This window comes from Neodiprion pinetum, chromosome 1, assembly GCF_021155775.2.
Source record: "Neodiprion pinetum isolate iyNeoPine1 chromosome 1, iyNeoPine1.2, whole genome shotgun sequence".
Taxonomy (NCBI): Eukaryota; Metazoa; Arthropoda; class Insecta; order Hymenoptera; family Diprionidae; genus Neodiprion; species Neodiprion pinetum.
The window spans coordinates 40,578,039-40,595,072 of NC_060232.1; the positions used below are offsets into that span (position 1 = coordinate 40,578,039).

Below are 17,034 nucleotides of genomic sequence, written 5' to 3' on the forward strand. Positions count from 1 at the left end.
CTTTCAGCCAGGTCATGACGGCTTGTTTATACCGAACACAAGCTGCGCCTGGAAGGAGTGGAAAGACCTAGTCGAGAGTAGGAATTACCAGGTGGAAGGAGGGAAGAGGAAGGTAGAAAGAGGACGGCGAACGGTACCAGCGGTTGGAGGCCGCACCGCGTACCGTCGGCTCCCTCTCTCCAAGAGCCGTGACTCCAGGGACGAAGAGGGCGGTGCTGGGCGCCCGGGAAATTAATCACTCTGCGGTTTTGTTTCAGGAACAGACCCGAGCGTTGAAGAGAAAGTGGTCGGTTCCATAGTCGACGGGCTCTCTTCCCGTACGAATTCTCGGAAATTGAAGCCTCGGGTTCGGGGATTTCGAGCCCCGCAGACTCGGGGCACTTGGTACGGGCCTGAGACGCGAGCGAGGGCCTTTCAACTCGGCCCGCGTCCCATGCAGTCCTCATCGAGGTGTGGTTCACGTTGTCCTGGTTGGAAATATACGCGCCGTGAATGAATGAATCAACAAGTGTTGAAATTAACTTGAACGCGGTTGGGTCGAATTATCGAAGGCGTCGTCATACGATGGATTAATAAGCGTTCGGTTAAACTTTTCTTCCTCAAACTCTGGATCGTTATTTGTTAAACTGTTCTTGAAACGGAGCGTCGCTGCGCAGTGCGCTCAAATATATCGGTCGTCGTCGAAATTTCTCAGAAGAAATAACTTCTTTCACCTGAAGATGAATTGTTAGGCGTTCGAAAAAGTTTTCAACACCCGATTCATTCTTCTTCACTCTGCAGCTTGTGAATTTATACGTATTTCACTAAACTCGCGGTAACACGAAGCCGCGAAGTGCGCTGAAAACTGAAAGGAATTTTAAACGACATAACAAGTCAAGTCAAGGATTTGTAAAAGTGTTCATTTAAAAACAACACTCTGGATCTCTAACTTTCTCGCCAAGGTCTCCGGGTGTATAGTGCGTGTAAAATTCGGGCGAAAGACAAAAGTCAAACTGTGAATATCACCGGTAAGTTATCATCACTGTTACCCTTTACAGAATTGTGAAAAAATATTCAAATCCTCATTATATTCTGTGTAGACAGAATTTCTAAGATGCAAAGTAGCGTGAGAAAAAATTTTCACCCCGATCACGCGGGGAGTTTGATACCATGATTTGTACGCGAAGCATGAACTATGATTTTATAAATACAGTCTAGTAACTCCAAGTTCCATCGGCAGGAATTGAGTCATGAATTATGAAGTAAGCGTATTCTGGTGAAAAAAAGAAGGATACGAAAGAGACATGGAAGTAAATGCGGCCAAAAACCTGAACCCTTGACCGAATAATGCGCAAAATTGTTCGTCATGTCAGCGGTTTAAATATTTTACCTACATCTCCGTTTGACAAGTGCAAGTACCTGTCTTCGTATTTAAACGCTGCACACGTATTCGCTATTGTCGATCTGGTATAAATCCCCGATCTGCGGTGACGTTCGTTCAATATTCGTTGTTAATGTCGGCTATTGCGACAAATTTGGCTCCAAAAATAAAACAAAAACCGAGACGTCGCGGTAGCGAGTATTTAAATCGAATTCATGAAAATACGTATGAGTCATAGGACATATGTCGCCTTGCGTCTGACAACAATAATATTCACTTACGATTAGTAACGGCTGCGCTTATAATATACACAGCCGTACGTATACCAGCTATGTTTATACTTACTGCAATTAGTACCGGCTTAAAATAAAAACAAGTCTACATAAAAGCGAGTACGTTACTGCTAATGTAACTGTACCGTTTCTCACAATCGGTGTAAACTTGAAATAAGTACGAAGCTGAAGTTAGTAATGTTTACATCACGAAACATTGGGGTAAAAAATCACTATTTTGCAATTTTACAGTGACTTTGAAGTGGGTGAGGTTTGAAAATATACATTACTTTTGCCTTATTACTGTAATAGCTTACTGCATTTCAGAGATTCCTAAAATTACGAAATAACGGGTTTTTCGAAACACGAATCATCACAATAACGTTACTAAATTCAGCCTCATAAGTAGATTCTCAATAATTCCTGTCGTCAAGGCAGACGTTTTCGTTTTCCTTTGTTTTTGTGTTGTTCTCTCGTCCATGCCTCACGACGCATGCCAATATTAGCTTCGGGAAGCTTATTTGCTCACTGCTCACTTACTCTTCGACGTTCTTATTGCCCATTTTCTGAAAGAGGCACGCGTTTCAAGTGCCGCATATCGGCACCGTTTTCGTACCAAGCACTGGAGCGCGAACCTTTCTCCACTTTCGAATTATACGTGTATTGATTGAGCCTGGAACTACTACAACCTGCTGTTCCCTGACACCGGCGTAGCCCGCACCTGGAGCCTCCACATACCGCGAGCGAATGAATAGCGCGTAGTAGAAACGGTCGAGCGTGCCAGAAAAGGATTTGAGTCTTCCGCTCGCTGCCGCCAACTCGGTATAGGTACGAGAAAAAGTCGATGGTTTGAATTTTTTTCATTCTTCGAGTACAGCGGCCAGTCTCGAGGAGAATTATAGACAGCGTCATTCCTTAGGAGAATGTTTCTCACGAGTCAAATCCGCATTGACAGCCGCGATACGATGTAACTATGGCAACCACCTTGAGCTCCGAAGTAACATTGACGCGAAATTATGTATGATCCAAGTACCCGCTTTCGAGAACGCTAAAACTAAGCCTCATCATATATTTAGCCACTTCGAGCTCGATCGGTCGAATTGTTAGGCGCTGCTTCCAAACCCGAATACGCCAGGCACGTTGTTCGAAAATTTCCTCATGACGTCAGAGTCTGGTTATCGGCGCCGTTTTATCACCACATAACCTAAGTTGTTAATTCGAATGGAGGCAAAGCGTAGTTCTTGGGGTTTCAAATTGGTCGTGTCGCATAAATTAATGAAACGTAAGCAAAATAGATCTGTTCTATCATTCACACGCGAAAAAATACTGTCAATGGTCAGCTGTCAGCCTGGTTGCATTAGTTTGATTTTTTTCCATCAGATGACGCATTGCAAAGTGACAATCCCAATACTCGAATGCAGTCCTTGAGGCTATGGACAATGGAATTTCCTCGTATTCGTCATTGACGAACATAATCGGATTGCATCAAAAGGTCAATGAGTATTCAAACGATATTCCGACAATTTCACTCAACCAGTCATACAGTGTCACGAGAAACTTGCCAAAGGTTATTTTGTGCAACGCTATTTCCTGTTTATAGTAAAGTACGTTGTTATGTATGTCTAAATGACGAATATTTGTTCGGTGTCAAATGTTATCTGTATACAATTTTTATCACGTTTCATAGAATTGAGGTCGCATTCATTCGTCGAATTCGTTCTCAAATTTCCCGGACATACGAATGTTCCCATTTTTGTCAAAATTACTGTCCGACGCTTTATTTTTCAATACTCTGAAGTGTGCCTCAAAACAAATTTTTCTGCTTTTCCATCACGTCTGGTGATTTCAAAGTAACCCTATAAATTCCTATGATTATATTAAGTTCGTACAAAACTGATATCTATGTATGACTCATTTCGTATCAAATAACCGTGTCGCTGAATCTCAAATTTTGTTACTGATGAAAAATGTTTTGTCAATTTTTAAATTTTCATCTGAATTCACGTTCGCGTTATAAAATTCCAAAAAATAAATTGAATATCACATTCATTCTTCGCTTAAAATTAATCGTAACTCTGAATCGAAATAAGATATCGACGTATCCTTTCGTCTCAGTACTGTACTTTAACAAGAAGAGTATTGATGCGATTTACAAGTATCAATCTATTCTTATTTAATTCAACGTGTATGATTGCAATGTGATGTCGCCCAGTCGATTTTACGACGTACTTTACCAACATCTTTTTTGAAGTTTCTGACGTCTATTATCCTTTGCAAAAAATCCAAATGCAAATCGTTGGAGCAAAAGCCAAGTTCAATGTCGCTCAACGTAGTCGGAAGAAGATACTAACCGTTATCTATTCGAGTCATGGCTAATGTTCATAGTCAGAGGATGGTGACAATTCCCGAATACTACACCATTCAAGGATGGACTGGTCATTTTTGTACTTGATTTTTTTCCGCGTTTTATTTCATCATAAAGTATTCAATATTGTCGACGACTCATTTTTGGTAAAGAATGTATAGCCAGTACATCATTAACTCAACATGCCTTGGTACGTGCAGATTGCAGGGAAATTCCATGCATTGTATCATTGCTTGAGCACTGATTAACTGCCTAAGAGCAGGGAAAAAAAAGAGAATTACCGTGTGCCGAGCCTTGGCCTCCTTCGACTAGGGACAATGGCTGACAGCACGTAGCTTTTTATCTGTCGTATTGGTGGAACTGCACGTACAGTACGTCGATTTTGTAATATTTTGAGTAATTAGGTAGCTATCGTGTGATGAGGTTTCTGGTAATCGCCGGAAATCAGACGACTGCATCCGCGTGAATTGACTTCACGTTTATTCAACCGCACTCCCAGAGCGTTGTTTCCAATCCGCCTGTCTCTACCTTTTGTGTATACCTACCAACTTCTACTTTTTGCTGCAATCGATTTTTGCTCTGCTCATAATTATTACTATTTGCGGTATTATCGAGTCACGTTCGCATTGTAAAATAAAAGAAAAATAACGAGCCATCCGAGATCACGTCACAACGTTCTCAGCGATATTATACAAATGGGTATATTTTCAGGTGTTCGATTGAAATTGAGATTATGCTTGCTGTTTTTGTCCTTCATGCTGGCTAAAAACTGTTCTATAATAATTTCTAGTGGACTGTACGAAAATTAGAACCATTGTTGTGATGATAACCCAGCTTCTTTACTGTGCTTTTAAAGATGGAAGAAGGAATAACGACAACCTGACGATAACAACATTCGAATTTGAACAATAGCTGTTTTATCTGGGGAATGAAAAAACATCTACGGTTGAAACAGAATGAGAATATCGCCAGTTGCATTACAGTGGCTTTGACATTGATGTCGAGAAAAAATTGGTATTTAGATTTTATTATCTTCAATGAACGCGGGTTTTTAATTTAACGAATTATTAATTATCTTCCAGTTGCCGGATCGGCAGCTCTTATTTTTCCATTATTATCGGATTTATTTTCTTTCAATAGCGAGAATCGATTTTATTCACGTCACGTGTAAAGTGCTCGCTGCAGCTGGGAAAGGGAACCGACCATAATGCGGTCGCAACGATGTCCAATAAAAGATTATCACAATGACCCAAACGCGAGAGTTATCGGCTTTAAAATTATTAACTCGCTCTGGGTTTAGCGTGCAACATAAGTTCATCTCAGCCCCACGTCCGTTTTTCGCCGCGTTTTCACTTCATTTTCACCACACATTCCATGTCACTGAAACGAGAAGCAATAAAATTGCACTTGACGAAACCGTAAATTCCCCTTCATTTAGTCGGTGAAGGTGAAAAGTTGTAGCTGAGAAATATGAATTTCGTTCGGCTTCGATATTGCGTTAGATTTGCCGGGCTTTTTCTTGGCCAGGAAACCTCCGCAACATATAGAAATTGGCAATTTTCAATTTCTTTGTTTTTTCCCCAAAGTTAGTTTTCATTCCAGTTGGGAAGAATTCTCGTTTAGGAGACAATCGCGATAGTACATGTACCGAATCTGCAACAAGTTCCGCAACAAGTAAATAGCCCGGATGCAATTAAAAAATCCTCGGAAAATTCACTGGGACGCTTTCAGCTTAACGGAAGCCACAAACAGATGACTGCGACTAAATTATCCGTAGGACAACTCACAATCGGATAGGAATACGGTGCATCAGCTCAACACTCATAGAAAGCATCACGTGATATGGCAGCTCGTGTTGAAACTGACTTTCACCGCAATCGAATTCTCTTGTGGACTGCACGCCTTCGTAATTATTTATGGGAACGATGCTGACCCGCGGCCTATTGCCTAATCATCTTGCAGATGTCTCAGTATCTTGAAATTTATAGCAACGTGAATATAAAAAGAGCTCTCCTAGCAGTTTAACGATTTAAACCTCCATCGCAAAAAGAACTCCGGTGATTATCACGCCGATCAAAAGTCTACTAAAGATCTTTTCACCATTCCGATTAATGGGAGTGACCTCGATTTTCAGATGGAAAGATTACCGTTGTCACGCGCACGCGTCGGTTCAGATCGCGTGAGAAACTGCAGCGATATGCTGATCTTACATTACAATATTCTGGTATACGTATACAAGCGGAGATTAATGTGCGTGATAACTGATACGGGTCTTTGCGTGCGATTCATCGGGCCTCGAAAGCAGCACAGTGATGATAAATAAAAAAACATCTAACGATATGTATGCAAATTAATTATACGTCAGAGTTTTGGCCCGCGTGTATTATGATGTGGTTGTGGAAAGAACCACTTTTCCCACCAATGTTCCACTTTGAATGTTTGATGCAAGATGATGTAAGATGTCAAAAAACGACTATCTCTCAGGAAATCGGCTTAAGATTTTGGTTGTTTATTATATGCTTCCTTCGCAGGAAAAAATTTTTAAACTTTGAACGAAGAGTTGTTTTACGTGTTTCCATACGAACAGATCGGCGTTCAGCGTCAAGTGAAAAACCCGCATTAGTCAGTCGGTCAGATACACGGTGCTAAAAAAGTATTTATCTGTGTTCTGGACAGCGTCATTTTAATTCGGTATTACCGTTTTGTAACAGAGTTATTAGAGCGAAGTCAAATGGCAGACTATAACACTGGTCAACGGAAATTCACCTTTTTGTGTTTTACGTGAAAACTTTTAACCGATTGTGTTGGGAGCAAGGTTTAGTATAATTGAATTGATATTAAAATATTTTAGATACGAATAGTTTTATTGTAATAGGATTTTTTTTACTTCTTCCTAAAAATTGAGTATTTATGAACAAAAATTAGGTTATATATAGTGTTACAGTATACTTATTACCAAAATTTTGTAACAATAAAGGTGCTTAATAATTTGTCAAATACCTATCTATCCTCATTATAAAACCATATTTATTTTGACTCGATCAGGTCTACTTTTTGTGTTACAGCTACTACGAGTAAATTTGAATTTTCGTCGTATTGACTTTCCTTTTTTGTTTCAGGGTTTTTTTTAACTTATTTTAACTGACTAACTTGTATTTATTCTAAGTGACAAAACACCCTGAGTCAAAAATGGTAAGTCAAAACGCGAAAAATTCAATTTTACTGGTAGTAGCTGTACCACAAATAACTAAACCTGATCGTATCAAAATGAATATGGATTTATAATGATGGTAAAAACGTATTTCAAAATGAGTAAGCACCTTCCGTGTTACAAAATATTGTTGACCAGTGCAATGTAACACTGTGTGGAGTGTGGACGTATAATAAATTGCGAATATTTAGTATTAACCATCGGAATCCAAATGAGCGAATTCATATTTCGTAACGACCACCGAGTGACCCAGAAAGTCTTTTACCGCTTAGCATAAAAATCCAGTCAGAACTTATCGCACACGGTGAGGGTCTGTCTCGTTGCGTGAGTTATAATAATTGTCACCAGCGAGGTAAAGATGAGGGGGCATAACAATTCAGAAAACGCAAGCACTTTATTATACCGCGATAGTTCGCAGAGTCGGCAAGAATTCTATCCAATTACATAGGTGACTATATTCAGCAATTCCTTCAATTCCTGCACATCGTCTGAAATATAAGTCACGGCGAAAGAATAGTTTCGATTATATGTATATCTACTCGTCAAACAACCGCAGCCAGCGAATTAAACTCGAGGTGCGCAATTATCGGCTGGGCCACGTATATTATTCCCCTGCAGCTCTTTTTGCGTACAACTACCTGTGTAGAAAAATGTGTACGCACATATTTGTTCGCGACCAATCGTGCCGTTCATGACTAGCGGAACAGGCTCGAAATACGTGCACCATGAATGGCGACCTTGTGATATTATACACCTCGGTGACTGTAATAATTCTCGGGAAAAAACGCGTTCCCCACTATCTTTATATAGCAAGCGAAAAGGAATTACATACTGTGGTCGATACGACTCCGATTGCAGTCCACTGGACTCCGAAGTATGGACGATAATGACTGAAACGGTGGTGAAGGCGTTTCAATGATATTAATCTTGTCGGATAGCTGTCCTGATAAATCTTTAAAGAAAAAGAAGCAGAAATTTTTGCACCTCGCTTGAGGTGATTGTGAATACCTGCATTGCACTCCCCCCCGCTCCTTCACTCGTTACAGCTGATTGGATACAACAGTTGTCCGAATTGATGGAACAAACTTCCCCATTCTCCTGTGAGAAATTCGGCGAAGCTTTCCGCGTTCAGGCGGTAAATTGAGCGGACGTCACTTGCGCATATAATATTGGCATATTTATGCGCTCAATTATGGAGTAAACTGTGCGGATATATAACAACGCGGCATCACGGGCGTCGTAATGTTTGCTCTGGTTAGCGTGAACGTCTCTCGCACCCCCGCCAGGAAGATCACAAGGACCGCGTGCCGTAGTTCCTGAAGGAATTTTTGCCGTTATTTTCTCTGATCCGCGTGGCCGGTGACTCGAGGGGAAAACAACTAGCGGGTGAAAAATTAGCAAGCAAAAATCAACCCTCGGATCGAATAATTCCTCACGCCGTTCGTTTATTTCACACACACTATCGCCTTTCGGGGTGAAATTCAAGACCTTCAAGGGCGGAGTGTTTGAATGACAGCAGCCTAGGCTAACTTCAGGTCGGAATATTGTTATACCTAACTTGGAAAACCTCGTTTCTTAGGTCCAATATCAAGAAAGCATCTACCCGATACGAATTCGGAACGATGGCTAATTTCATACGTCTGATGCTGGTTGTGGGACTGTTTTACGGAAGAAGTCAGAGTCTGTCGAGTGGAGCACCGCCGAAGGCTTGTGAGAACTTGACGCCTATTCATCAGTATGGTTCGGTGCAAAATTCGCCTCCACCGTATCAGGTTTTGCCAGCAGCCGGACAAGGCAGAGTAAGACTGATTTTGGGGAGCCCGCAGGGTTTGGCCTATGAAGGCTTCATAATGGTAGCCAGAGACGTTGACACCGGCGAGTTCGTCGGCGAGTTTGTCAGCCTGCCCGACGGCGCCAGGGTCGTCGAGTGTACCGAGGGACTCAAGGTAACCGGAAGTCATTTACGATAAAAGTTTGGCTAACTGAAATTCGATTACATATGACCCGAACTACTCACCGAGTGGATGAATGTTCGATTGGCTTGGTGCGAACTGCTTGTTTAGCTTGGAATGGACAGAGGTTGTTGTAACAGGAATGAGCCAAGGTAGAACCGCAGAGTAGAAAGACATCCATACCTCACTGCCCGTGTCCATTAAACTTGAAAGTGACCAGTCACTCATTGTCAGCCTTGAGTGAAACTCGAGGCATGATCAGGCGACTTCTAACGGGTTTAACCTCGATTTCAGAACGGAGTTACGCACATAAACAAGGACAGAAAACAAAATCTCGAGTTCGACTGGGAAGCACCGGAAGACTACGTCGGGACCATTATTTTCAAGTGAGTCACCTCTCCGATCCGAGTCGAATCACCTTGCGAAAACTGCAGCGCACATTGTAAACCCTCTTCTTCCAGCTCTACATTCGCTCAAGACTATTCCACGTACTGGGTCGGCGTTGAGTCACCCAGGGTCAGTGTACTCCGAAGGTCCATCGACGTCAAGACGGTCCCAACCGCGGCCACTTCCCCCAGGACAACTACGCCCCCGATCTACACCCCTTTCGCCGAGGACAGGGTGAGCAGTCTAACAAGTCTCTCCTCATTTTCATTCCATCCATTCTCCAGTCCGCCGTATACTTGAGCGTGATTAAGCTATAGTCCGAAAGTTCAGTTAGTCGAAGATGCGGACAAGAAAAGCTTCAGGATAATCGGAAGAATGGATTCTTTTTGTCTCGACTCAAATGTCGTGCGAACTTGAAAACAGATTCGTCGGATAGTCTGCAGAGTTGAAAATAAAACGAGAATGAAATTTGTTTTTTTAAGTTAGTACCAAGGTACTTCTTCGACGACTCTCAAACTCTGATCTGACAGTGGTGAAAGAAAGTGGCTCGTGTTTTTTTTTACTCTAACTTCCTGAAGGTATAACTCACGGCAGCAATATCCCGGTTTTTACATCGTATTCGATGATTTGGTCAATATTTTCCTTCTCCCAAACAATTTACCCATCTTAACACAATAGCCGCCAAAGTTGTCTAATACGAGGAAGTGCCCATTCGTTTTTCACGGCTTTGTGACGAGAACAGAGGGTTGAAATATCAGTTTTATGGAATACAATACTAAAGTTACCTTTCGTCCTTAGACGTTTCTCCGTTTCCCAGTAAACTTCGGTTTTATCATCGTATCCTTGAAGCGTTAAAAAGTACTTCTCAACAATAGTCTTACACTTCTTCCTCTTTGAGTTAGTATAGTCTACTCAGGCTATTTAGTGTAAGTTTCGTTCTCGTTTGCCGAGCCTCCTTGTATTTATCGAGCTTGAAAAAAATCACACGATGCATTTTGACTTTATCGAATACTCACATTCAGGCTCCAGTCGCTGATGATCCCTTCTACAATGGCTGTGGAACTACGAAAAATTGCTTTGGAACCCCAGACAATTGCGTTCGAGATAAGAATTGCAAGGCCGCTGTCTCAGTTCTAGTTCGTGGAGAACGCTACTTCTTCGAGATGACAGCCCGCAAGAGCATCTACGTTGCGGTCGGGCTTTCGGCTGACAGTAAAATGGTAAATTGTCTCGAGTTTGACATTTCTATGCAGCATGTCATACAGCGAGATTTGAATACACGTTTCAATACAACGCCTCGCTTGCTGAATTGCGGGGCTGCAAGATGTATAATTTGCATAAAAAGTGGTCTTCCATATCTTCGTTTTAAACGGTATTATAGTGTATTTTTCACCTCTGAAATATCATAATTTTGTCTCGTTCTCACAGGGTGAAGACAGCGTTGTAGAGTGCGTCAACAACGGAACTGCTGTGGGCCTATTCACGTCTTGGAATGCTGGAAAAACGAACGCGAGACATTCGACCGTTAGTATTCATGCTTGGTGTGTTTCAACTGCAGTTCAGCCCTCTTTCTTGTGGTATTATATCAAGTTCCTCTCTTGTATTTCCACTCGCAGCCAAGCGGATTCGTACAGTTCGACTCTGGCATCGTCACCGACGACACGATAACCTGCAGATTCTGGAGAGAGAAGTCAACTATCGTCGAAGGCCGACAGTTCGACCTCGTCAACACTCCTTTCCACTTGTTGGTCGCCGCCGGAAGTTCTTTGAGACGTGAGTAAGCCACTTCCTCTCCTCGTCGTGATGTCTCAGCCGGCGATTGCCGTTCTGCAACTACATCATACGTACCCCCAACGGCCAGACTGCAGTGCCTTTCACGTCACGATGTCGGAATTTACTGTCTCAAGTCACAGACTCGGCTCACTAATCACTTAAATGTGACGAAACGTGAGCGTAGATTGATGAATATCCTAGTCACTTGGCCTCCGGGGCATCGTTACGCATTAGGGTAAAATTGACGCCGCGACGTCCCGGATTAACGCTCGTCGATCACCCGAACGCCACATGTCACGGATTTCTCGACTGGATAGTTAACTTTGATCGGTTTTCAGGCAACGGCGTCGATTACCACAACGTCGCCTACGCCGCCTCCGGTGAAGCGAAGCTCCTGTCGGATGTCGGGGGTTTTTTGGTGGCCAGTAACCTTCTTATTCGAGTCCACGGAGCCTTGATGCTCGCCGCCTGGGTTGGCGCGGCCTCCATCGGCATCCTTTTGGCCAGATACTACAGGCAGACGTGGGTGAATTCTCAGCTCTGTGGAAAGGATCAGTGGTTCACGGTTCGTACCTTATTCCGAGTTAATCTGTTGTTCATTCTTTTAACTCGATCGTTCCCACAGTGGCATAGATTCTTCATGATCCTCACCTGGTCCCTGACCATCGCTGCCTTCGTTATAATCTTCGTCGAGCTCGAGGCTTGGAGCACCGCAACTCTGCACGCCTCCTTCGGCCTGGCGACGACAATTCTGTGCTTCGTCCAGCCTTTCATGGCGGCACTGAGGCCGCACCCCGGCACACCGCGAAGAACGATTTTCAACTGGGGTCACTGGTTCGTCGGGAACGCCGCCCACATTTGCGGCAGTAAGACGACATCCTCCCCTATTTTCAGTGGTTTTTTGAAAGAGAAAAGACAGGTTCTCACCGAATCCCCCTTCTCTGTTAAATTTCAGTTGTCGCCATATTCTTCGCGGTTCCAACGACCAAGGCGAGGCTGCCGGATTGGGTGACCTGGGTGATGGTGGCCTACGTCGTTTTCCACATCCTGACCCACCTGATTCTAACGGTGAGTGAACCTCGCGATTTCAAGTTCGTTTACAGGCGTGCTTAACCGGCTTATTTCACCTTTGTCATTTTACAGTTCGTCGGCTGTGCCTCCGACCGGCAAGCCAGCCACCGTATCAATTCATTCCCAATGAAGGATATGCACGCGAGAAGCGCGATGACGCATCCAGACGCCAGACGGGACGCGCCCGTAAGTTTTATGATAATATCACTCCTACACCCACACGTTCTTCCAACTTTGCCAGAGCTGCTCGACGCCAGCCTCTTGCACAAGCGTCTTTGTCCGAGGTGATAATAAACTCCGGGGATACAATCGCATCGCCTCGCGACTTGGTTATAGATCGACCCGCCGTCGATTGATCGTCAGGCGGCATGATATAGTAGGCATCGCGAATAGTGATCCACCTATAAGTGTTAAACTGGATAAGCGATCTTCATTTGCTAATTCACTTTAATTGAAACCGAATTCAAGCTTTAATTAAATCTGTATGATCCGGGTTTCGGGGATGATCCAATATACGCGAGGAAATTTCGGAGACGTTTAACTGTCAGCGTTAATTCTTAGATCGTAGTTGACCGATTGAAGCACGAGGTAAAATTAGCATGCAGTGCACTTTGAGGAAATCTGATTTCTTCCACTTTTCACATTTATTGGCTAACCGTTAATTACCGATCGATCTCTGGCTTACAGCAAGCCGGACTGAGAAAGACGATCTTCGGCCTTTACTTCGTGATCGTCGCCTGCTTCTGTGCCGCCCTCATCGTCATAGTCGTCCTGGCGCCAATCGAAGAAACTTGGGCCTCCTTGACCACCACCATATCGAAGTATTGATCTGCCACAAAACGGCGTTCCGCTCTGACCGTATCCATATGATACACAATAAAAGCGCGAAGGAATATTAGTTACTCATGCATGAATTTCTTTCTTTTTTTTTTCCCTTTCTTTCGACATTTAGTCCTTCTTCGTATAAAATTCCATCAACATCGCGATAGGCTCAAGTTATGAGGTTACGATAGAAGGTATAGACGGTGTAGCGTGCTCTTGAGGCCTGTAAATTGTCCAGTACTTAGTACAAAGGAAGCTGGAGAAGTTTTGCAACGGAGTTATCGCAGTTTCCATAAATATATTTATAATATTCGTATACAAAAATTGAATTTTATAAATTTTATATACGTGTTTGATACTTATACATATATACATAACTATAATGTTGTTCTTAACGAGTTCTTATTTACGACTGCAATAATAATTGTACCCACCATTGTACGATGATAATTGACCATAAGTGTACTTTAAGGCGGTTGATTACAGGAAATGAAAAATAAGAAAAAAATTATGTTACACGTTGTAAGAAAACCTTACCCGACAGACTTTCATATTACGCATTGTTGTTGGTATTGAATATTATTATTAATCGATTTTTGTAATTGTTAATTACATATACATATATTAGGTAAATGTACAAACCACGCGATGTCAATGGCATTTTTTATAAGCTGTATACAGACACACACACACATTTCGTTTTCCATGATTTAAAAATAATTACATACCAGCGGGTGCTTGAATGCGTACAATTATTTAGTTTTGTTTTCGAAAGATAATTTATTTACATATTATATTATCAATATACATATCTATCTATAGTATTAGTTAAGTTTATATACATCTGCGTACACGGTGTAAGTTTACATTAGATAAAAAAAAAATTCTTACTGATTTTAAAATAATTTATCGTAGCTGCAGAATATTCAAAATTGGTTCCGTTACTGTTTCTCGTAATGCTGAAAAGTTGTAACAACTGATCGATGTAACAAGGAAAAAGCAATATGACATCGCATCGACGTACAAATTTTTACGTACATAGATATATTACTAGTATTATACACGTACGCTCAACGAAACGTAATAAACATCGACTGTACGAATTAATGGATTTCGCTGATTCTTGTCTGAATCGATGCTGCGTTTTTCAGCTCAATACCGGTCAGATTTTGACCGAAATTGGACGAATTGTTCATCACTTATTTGCATAAATAAAAACCTTGATGTAAAAAACTTCTACACCTTTCAATCCCCTCTGATCGCGGTGGAAATATTTCATAAATTCCGTTAAATCTACGATGTATCGAGTCAAGTTTGAAAAATTCCGTAAATTTCAGCCAAGCACTCCGTCACCCTGTAAGCACCTGAAAACTGACCTTACCAGTCTTTGCAACGTATACAGCGGAAGTTATCCGTTGCGCCGAAGATATCATCAGACTGAAGTTTGTAACGTTACCGTAACAGTGTACCGTTATTTTGTAACTCAAGGATTATCTGGAATTTCGTAAAACCTTCAATAAATCATTAAGAAACACAGATTTTGCAAACTCAACTTCTTCGCTTATTCTAAGGATTCAAAATATGAATTTTTGTTTCAACGTTTCGATACGTTAACAATACTAACTTCAGCCTTGCAAGATATCGAAGAAACGAAGGGGTGGCCTAGGATCGACTCGAAAACGTTTCTAGGCAGGCAACTCTAAGGGTGCTTTCTACATCACTAAACCGGGAACGGGAGGGACGGAAATGGGGTTCGGGATCTTGGGCAGGGGGGGTTGGTTTATGGATATAGATGTATTCGGCATCCGGCGCGGAGGGGAGGGGCGGGGGTGGGGGGGGGGGGGTGGAGGGGAGCGCCGATCGTTGAATGTTTTTGTACAGGGTTAGTAGAGAGGCACAGAGAGGACAGTCGGGGGTTGGGGCGGCTGACGGACGCCTGCGTGTGTGCGCTCGGTAAGCTCGGCAAGATGGCGGTGGGGGGTGGATCGAAGGTGGCGACCGTGACGCAAGGAGCGTCTGACGGTGGCGCCACCGTCGATCAGCCCCCGCAGTTCGATTGAAGTCGCCGGCCGGCGTCGACGACTGATCTTGCCGCGAGAGCAGACCCCGGAACGAGGAGCAACCGATACGTCGCGCATCGCCGTCGTCGTCGTTTCAGGAAAAAACGCGACTCGTCGCGCGCACCTCGCGCAGCTTCGCGGAAGCCGGTATAATATTATCGGAAATCGGGATCGAGGCGAACCGCTCGTTCATCGACGTTATTAATATTGAACGCGAACGAGCCGAAAAATCCTTATCTCGAGTGACAAGGTTTGCGCACACATTTCTTATACTACCCTCAGCTCGACTCGGCTACCCTCACTCTCCCTCTCCTCACCCTCTTCCACCACCACCACCACCCCTAAGTCTCTCGATGGTGTTCGCATCCCTCTTTCGTTGCATGTACATGTCTCGTTCATAGGCAACACCACGCGAGCACGCGTTCGTTGTTTGCATCATAGGGTAGTATTTACGAATAGAATGAAACGCGGTATGAATAGTGAAAATTGTTCTTACCGCGGTGCGGGATGAAGTGGGAAACGTGAATGATAGAAGCAGTGATCTTGTCGAGGCAATAGCCGGATTCGTTGATCGATGGTGTTGACGGTAAATTAATCTGTGACAGGCGAATTGACGAGATGAGAAAATTAAAACTGAATCCGATTCCTCGAATTCGTTTTCCCTTCATGTTACCCGCGGCAGGGCAGCGATGAACAATTTTTCGATTCGACAATCGAGGCTTTGGAAGAGGCTTGAAATTATTTCTGGTATAACAACGAAATGGAATAAAAATGAACAACCGTAATATCACGATTACAATAAAAATTACAGCGTCGAGTGATTTTCCACGTACGACGGCATGATACTCCAGTGTTAGTCCAGTGCTTGCAAGCTTTTCGAGCTCCGCGTGAAACTGAATAGTTTAGTGGTAGTAGTAGTTGTAGTATTCGTAGTAGTAGCAGTAGTAGTAGGAGTAATAGTAGTAGTGGACGTAGCGGGAAAGCGAAAGAGGGTGTCGAGGAGGCGAGGGGGAGAGTCGTCGAGCAGAGAGTAAAAATTCTTCCACACAGGTAGACGGCATTGAACGAACGTTGTGGTGAATAGAAACGGACGTCGAGAAGTGAGATTTTTTCCAGTTTTTATTTCTATTGCGACACATGCTCCGAACGATTGTTGGGTAAAACAAACGTGAAAAAATAGCGAGTAGCAGTCTCGGGACCGGGGAAAAGGAATAGGAGTACTTGACGTTGTTCTGTGAAAGCGAAGAGTGAACGACAGTTTCTTGAATAATGCATCGTTAGTGATTTTATTTTTAGTTCGGTCTTTTATTTATTTATTTTTTATTACTCATTATACGTTTCATCTACCTCCGGTAAAACAATAACAGTGTATATGTTATACGGTGGACAATGGCTCGACATTTGTGTTGGTTTTTTGTGATTATTGGGCACCTTGCCCTCGAATTATGCGCCCAGAATCCTGTGGAGGATAAAGTCACGTTCGAGGCAGCCTTTCAAGGTGAGTTATTCCGTCAGATAGTTGTATTATAAATTATATATGTTTTGTATTAATAAAATATATAGAAGTTCTGGAAACGGCAGGAATTTCATCTGCGAGAATTTCGGGGTGGACAAAAAAATTGGCGGAAAATATACAGACATTAATTTTGAAAGACCTGCATCATACTAAACCAGCCCAAAAATACGCGTGCGATAAAAATTACACCCATTATTTGGCACTAGAAAATTTGAAAAATCTTTTACATCTGAGAATTTGACATC

At 42.7% G+C, this 17,034-nt stretch overlaps 2 protein-coding genes across 3 annotated transcripts in view; both read left to right on the top strand.

Moving 5' to 3' along the window:
* Positions 1-283: 283 nt before the first annotated feature.
* On the top strand, positions 284-13,899 carry LOC124216235 (putative ferric-chelate reductase 1 homolog). 2 transcript variants are annotated; one of them, XM_046620525.2, is made up of 13 exons: positions 284-1,007; positions 3,013-3,124; positions 8,788-9,154; positions 9,455-9,546; positions 9,622-9,781; positions 10,570-10,767; positions 10,976-11,071; positions 11,164-11,320; positions 11,659-11,885; positions 11,946-12,186; positions 12,276-12,388; positions 12,464-12,577; positions 13,079-13,899. In XM_046620525.2, the coding sequence occupies exons 3-13, from the start codon at positions 8,831-8,833 to the stop codon at positions 13,217-13,219; spliced, it is 1,863 nt and encodes a 620-aa protein (XP_046476481.1). In that variant the 5' UTR covers positions 284-1,007; positions 3,013-3,124; positions 8,788-8,830; the 3' UTR covers positions 13,220-13,899. The 2 variants fall into 2 exon arrangements, with proteins under 2 accessions (XP_046476481.1, XP_046476475.1); XM_046620519.2 differs by lacking the exon at positions 3,013-3,124 and having other exon boundaries at positions 285-1,007.
* A 1,393-nt stretch (positions 13,900-15,292) lies between these two features.
* Positions 15,293-17,034, top strand: part of LOC124210739 (EGF like, fibronectin type III and laminin G domains protein pikachurin) — an 82,603-nt gene continuing 80,861 nt past the window's right edge. Inside the window, exons 1-2 of the mRNA XM_046609019.1 lie at positions 15,293-15,523; positions 16,324-16,771. Coding sequence (XP_046464975.1) covers positions 16,663-16,771 — 109 coding nt within the window. The 5' untranslated portion in view covers positions 15,293-15,523; positions 16,324-16,662. The remainder of the gene's footprint in view (positions 15,524-16,323; positions 16,772-17,034) is intronic.

What these genes read in the sequence shown, in the direction of transcription:
- LOC124216235 (XM_046620525.2), top strand. Translation starts at nt 8,831, where the DNA reads ATGGCTAATTTCATACGTCTGATGCTGGTTGTGGGACTGTTTTACGGA. An exon ending in CCCCTTTCGCCGAGGACAGG is followed by an intron (nt 9,782 to 10,569) that starts GTGAGCAGTCTA and finishes ACTCACATTCAG; the next exon opens with GCTCCAGTCGCTGATGATCC. An exon ending in GAAAGGATCAGTGGTTCACG is followed by an intron (nt 11,886 to 11,945) that starts GTTCGTACCTTA and finishes TCGTTCCCACAG; the next exon opens with TGGCATAGATTCTTCATGAT.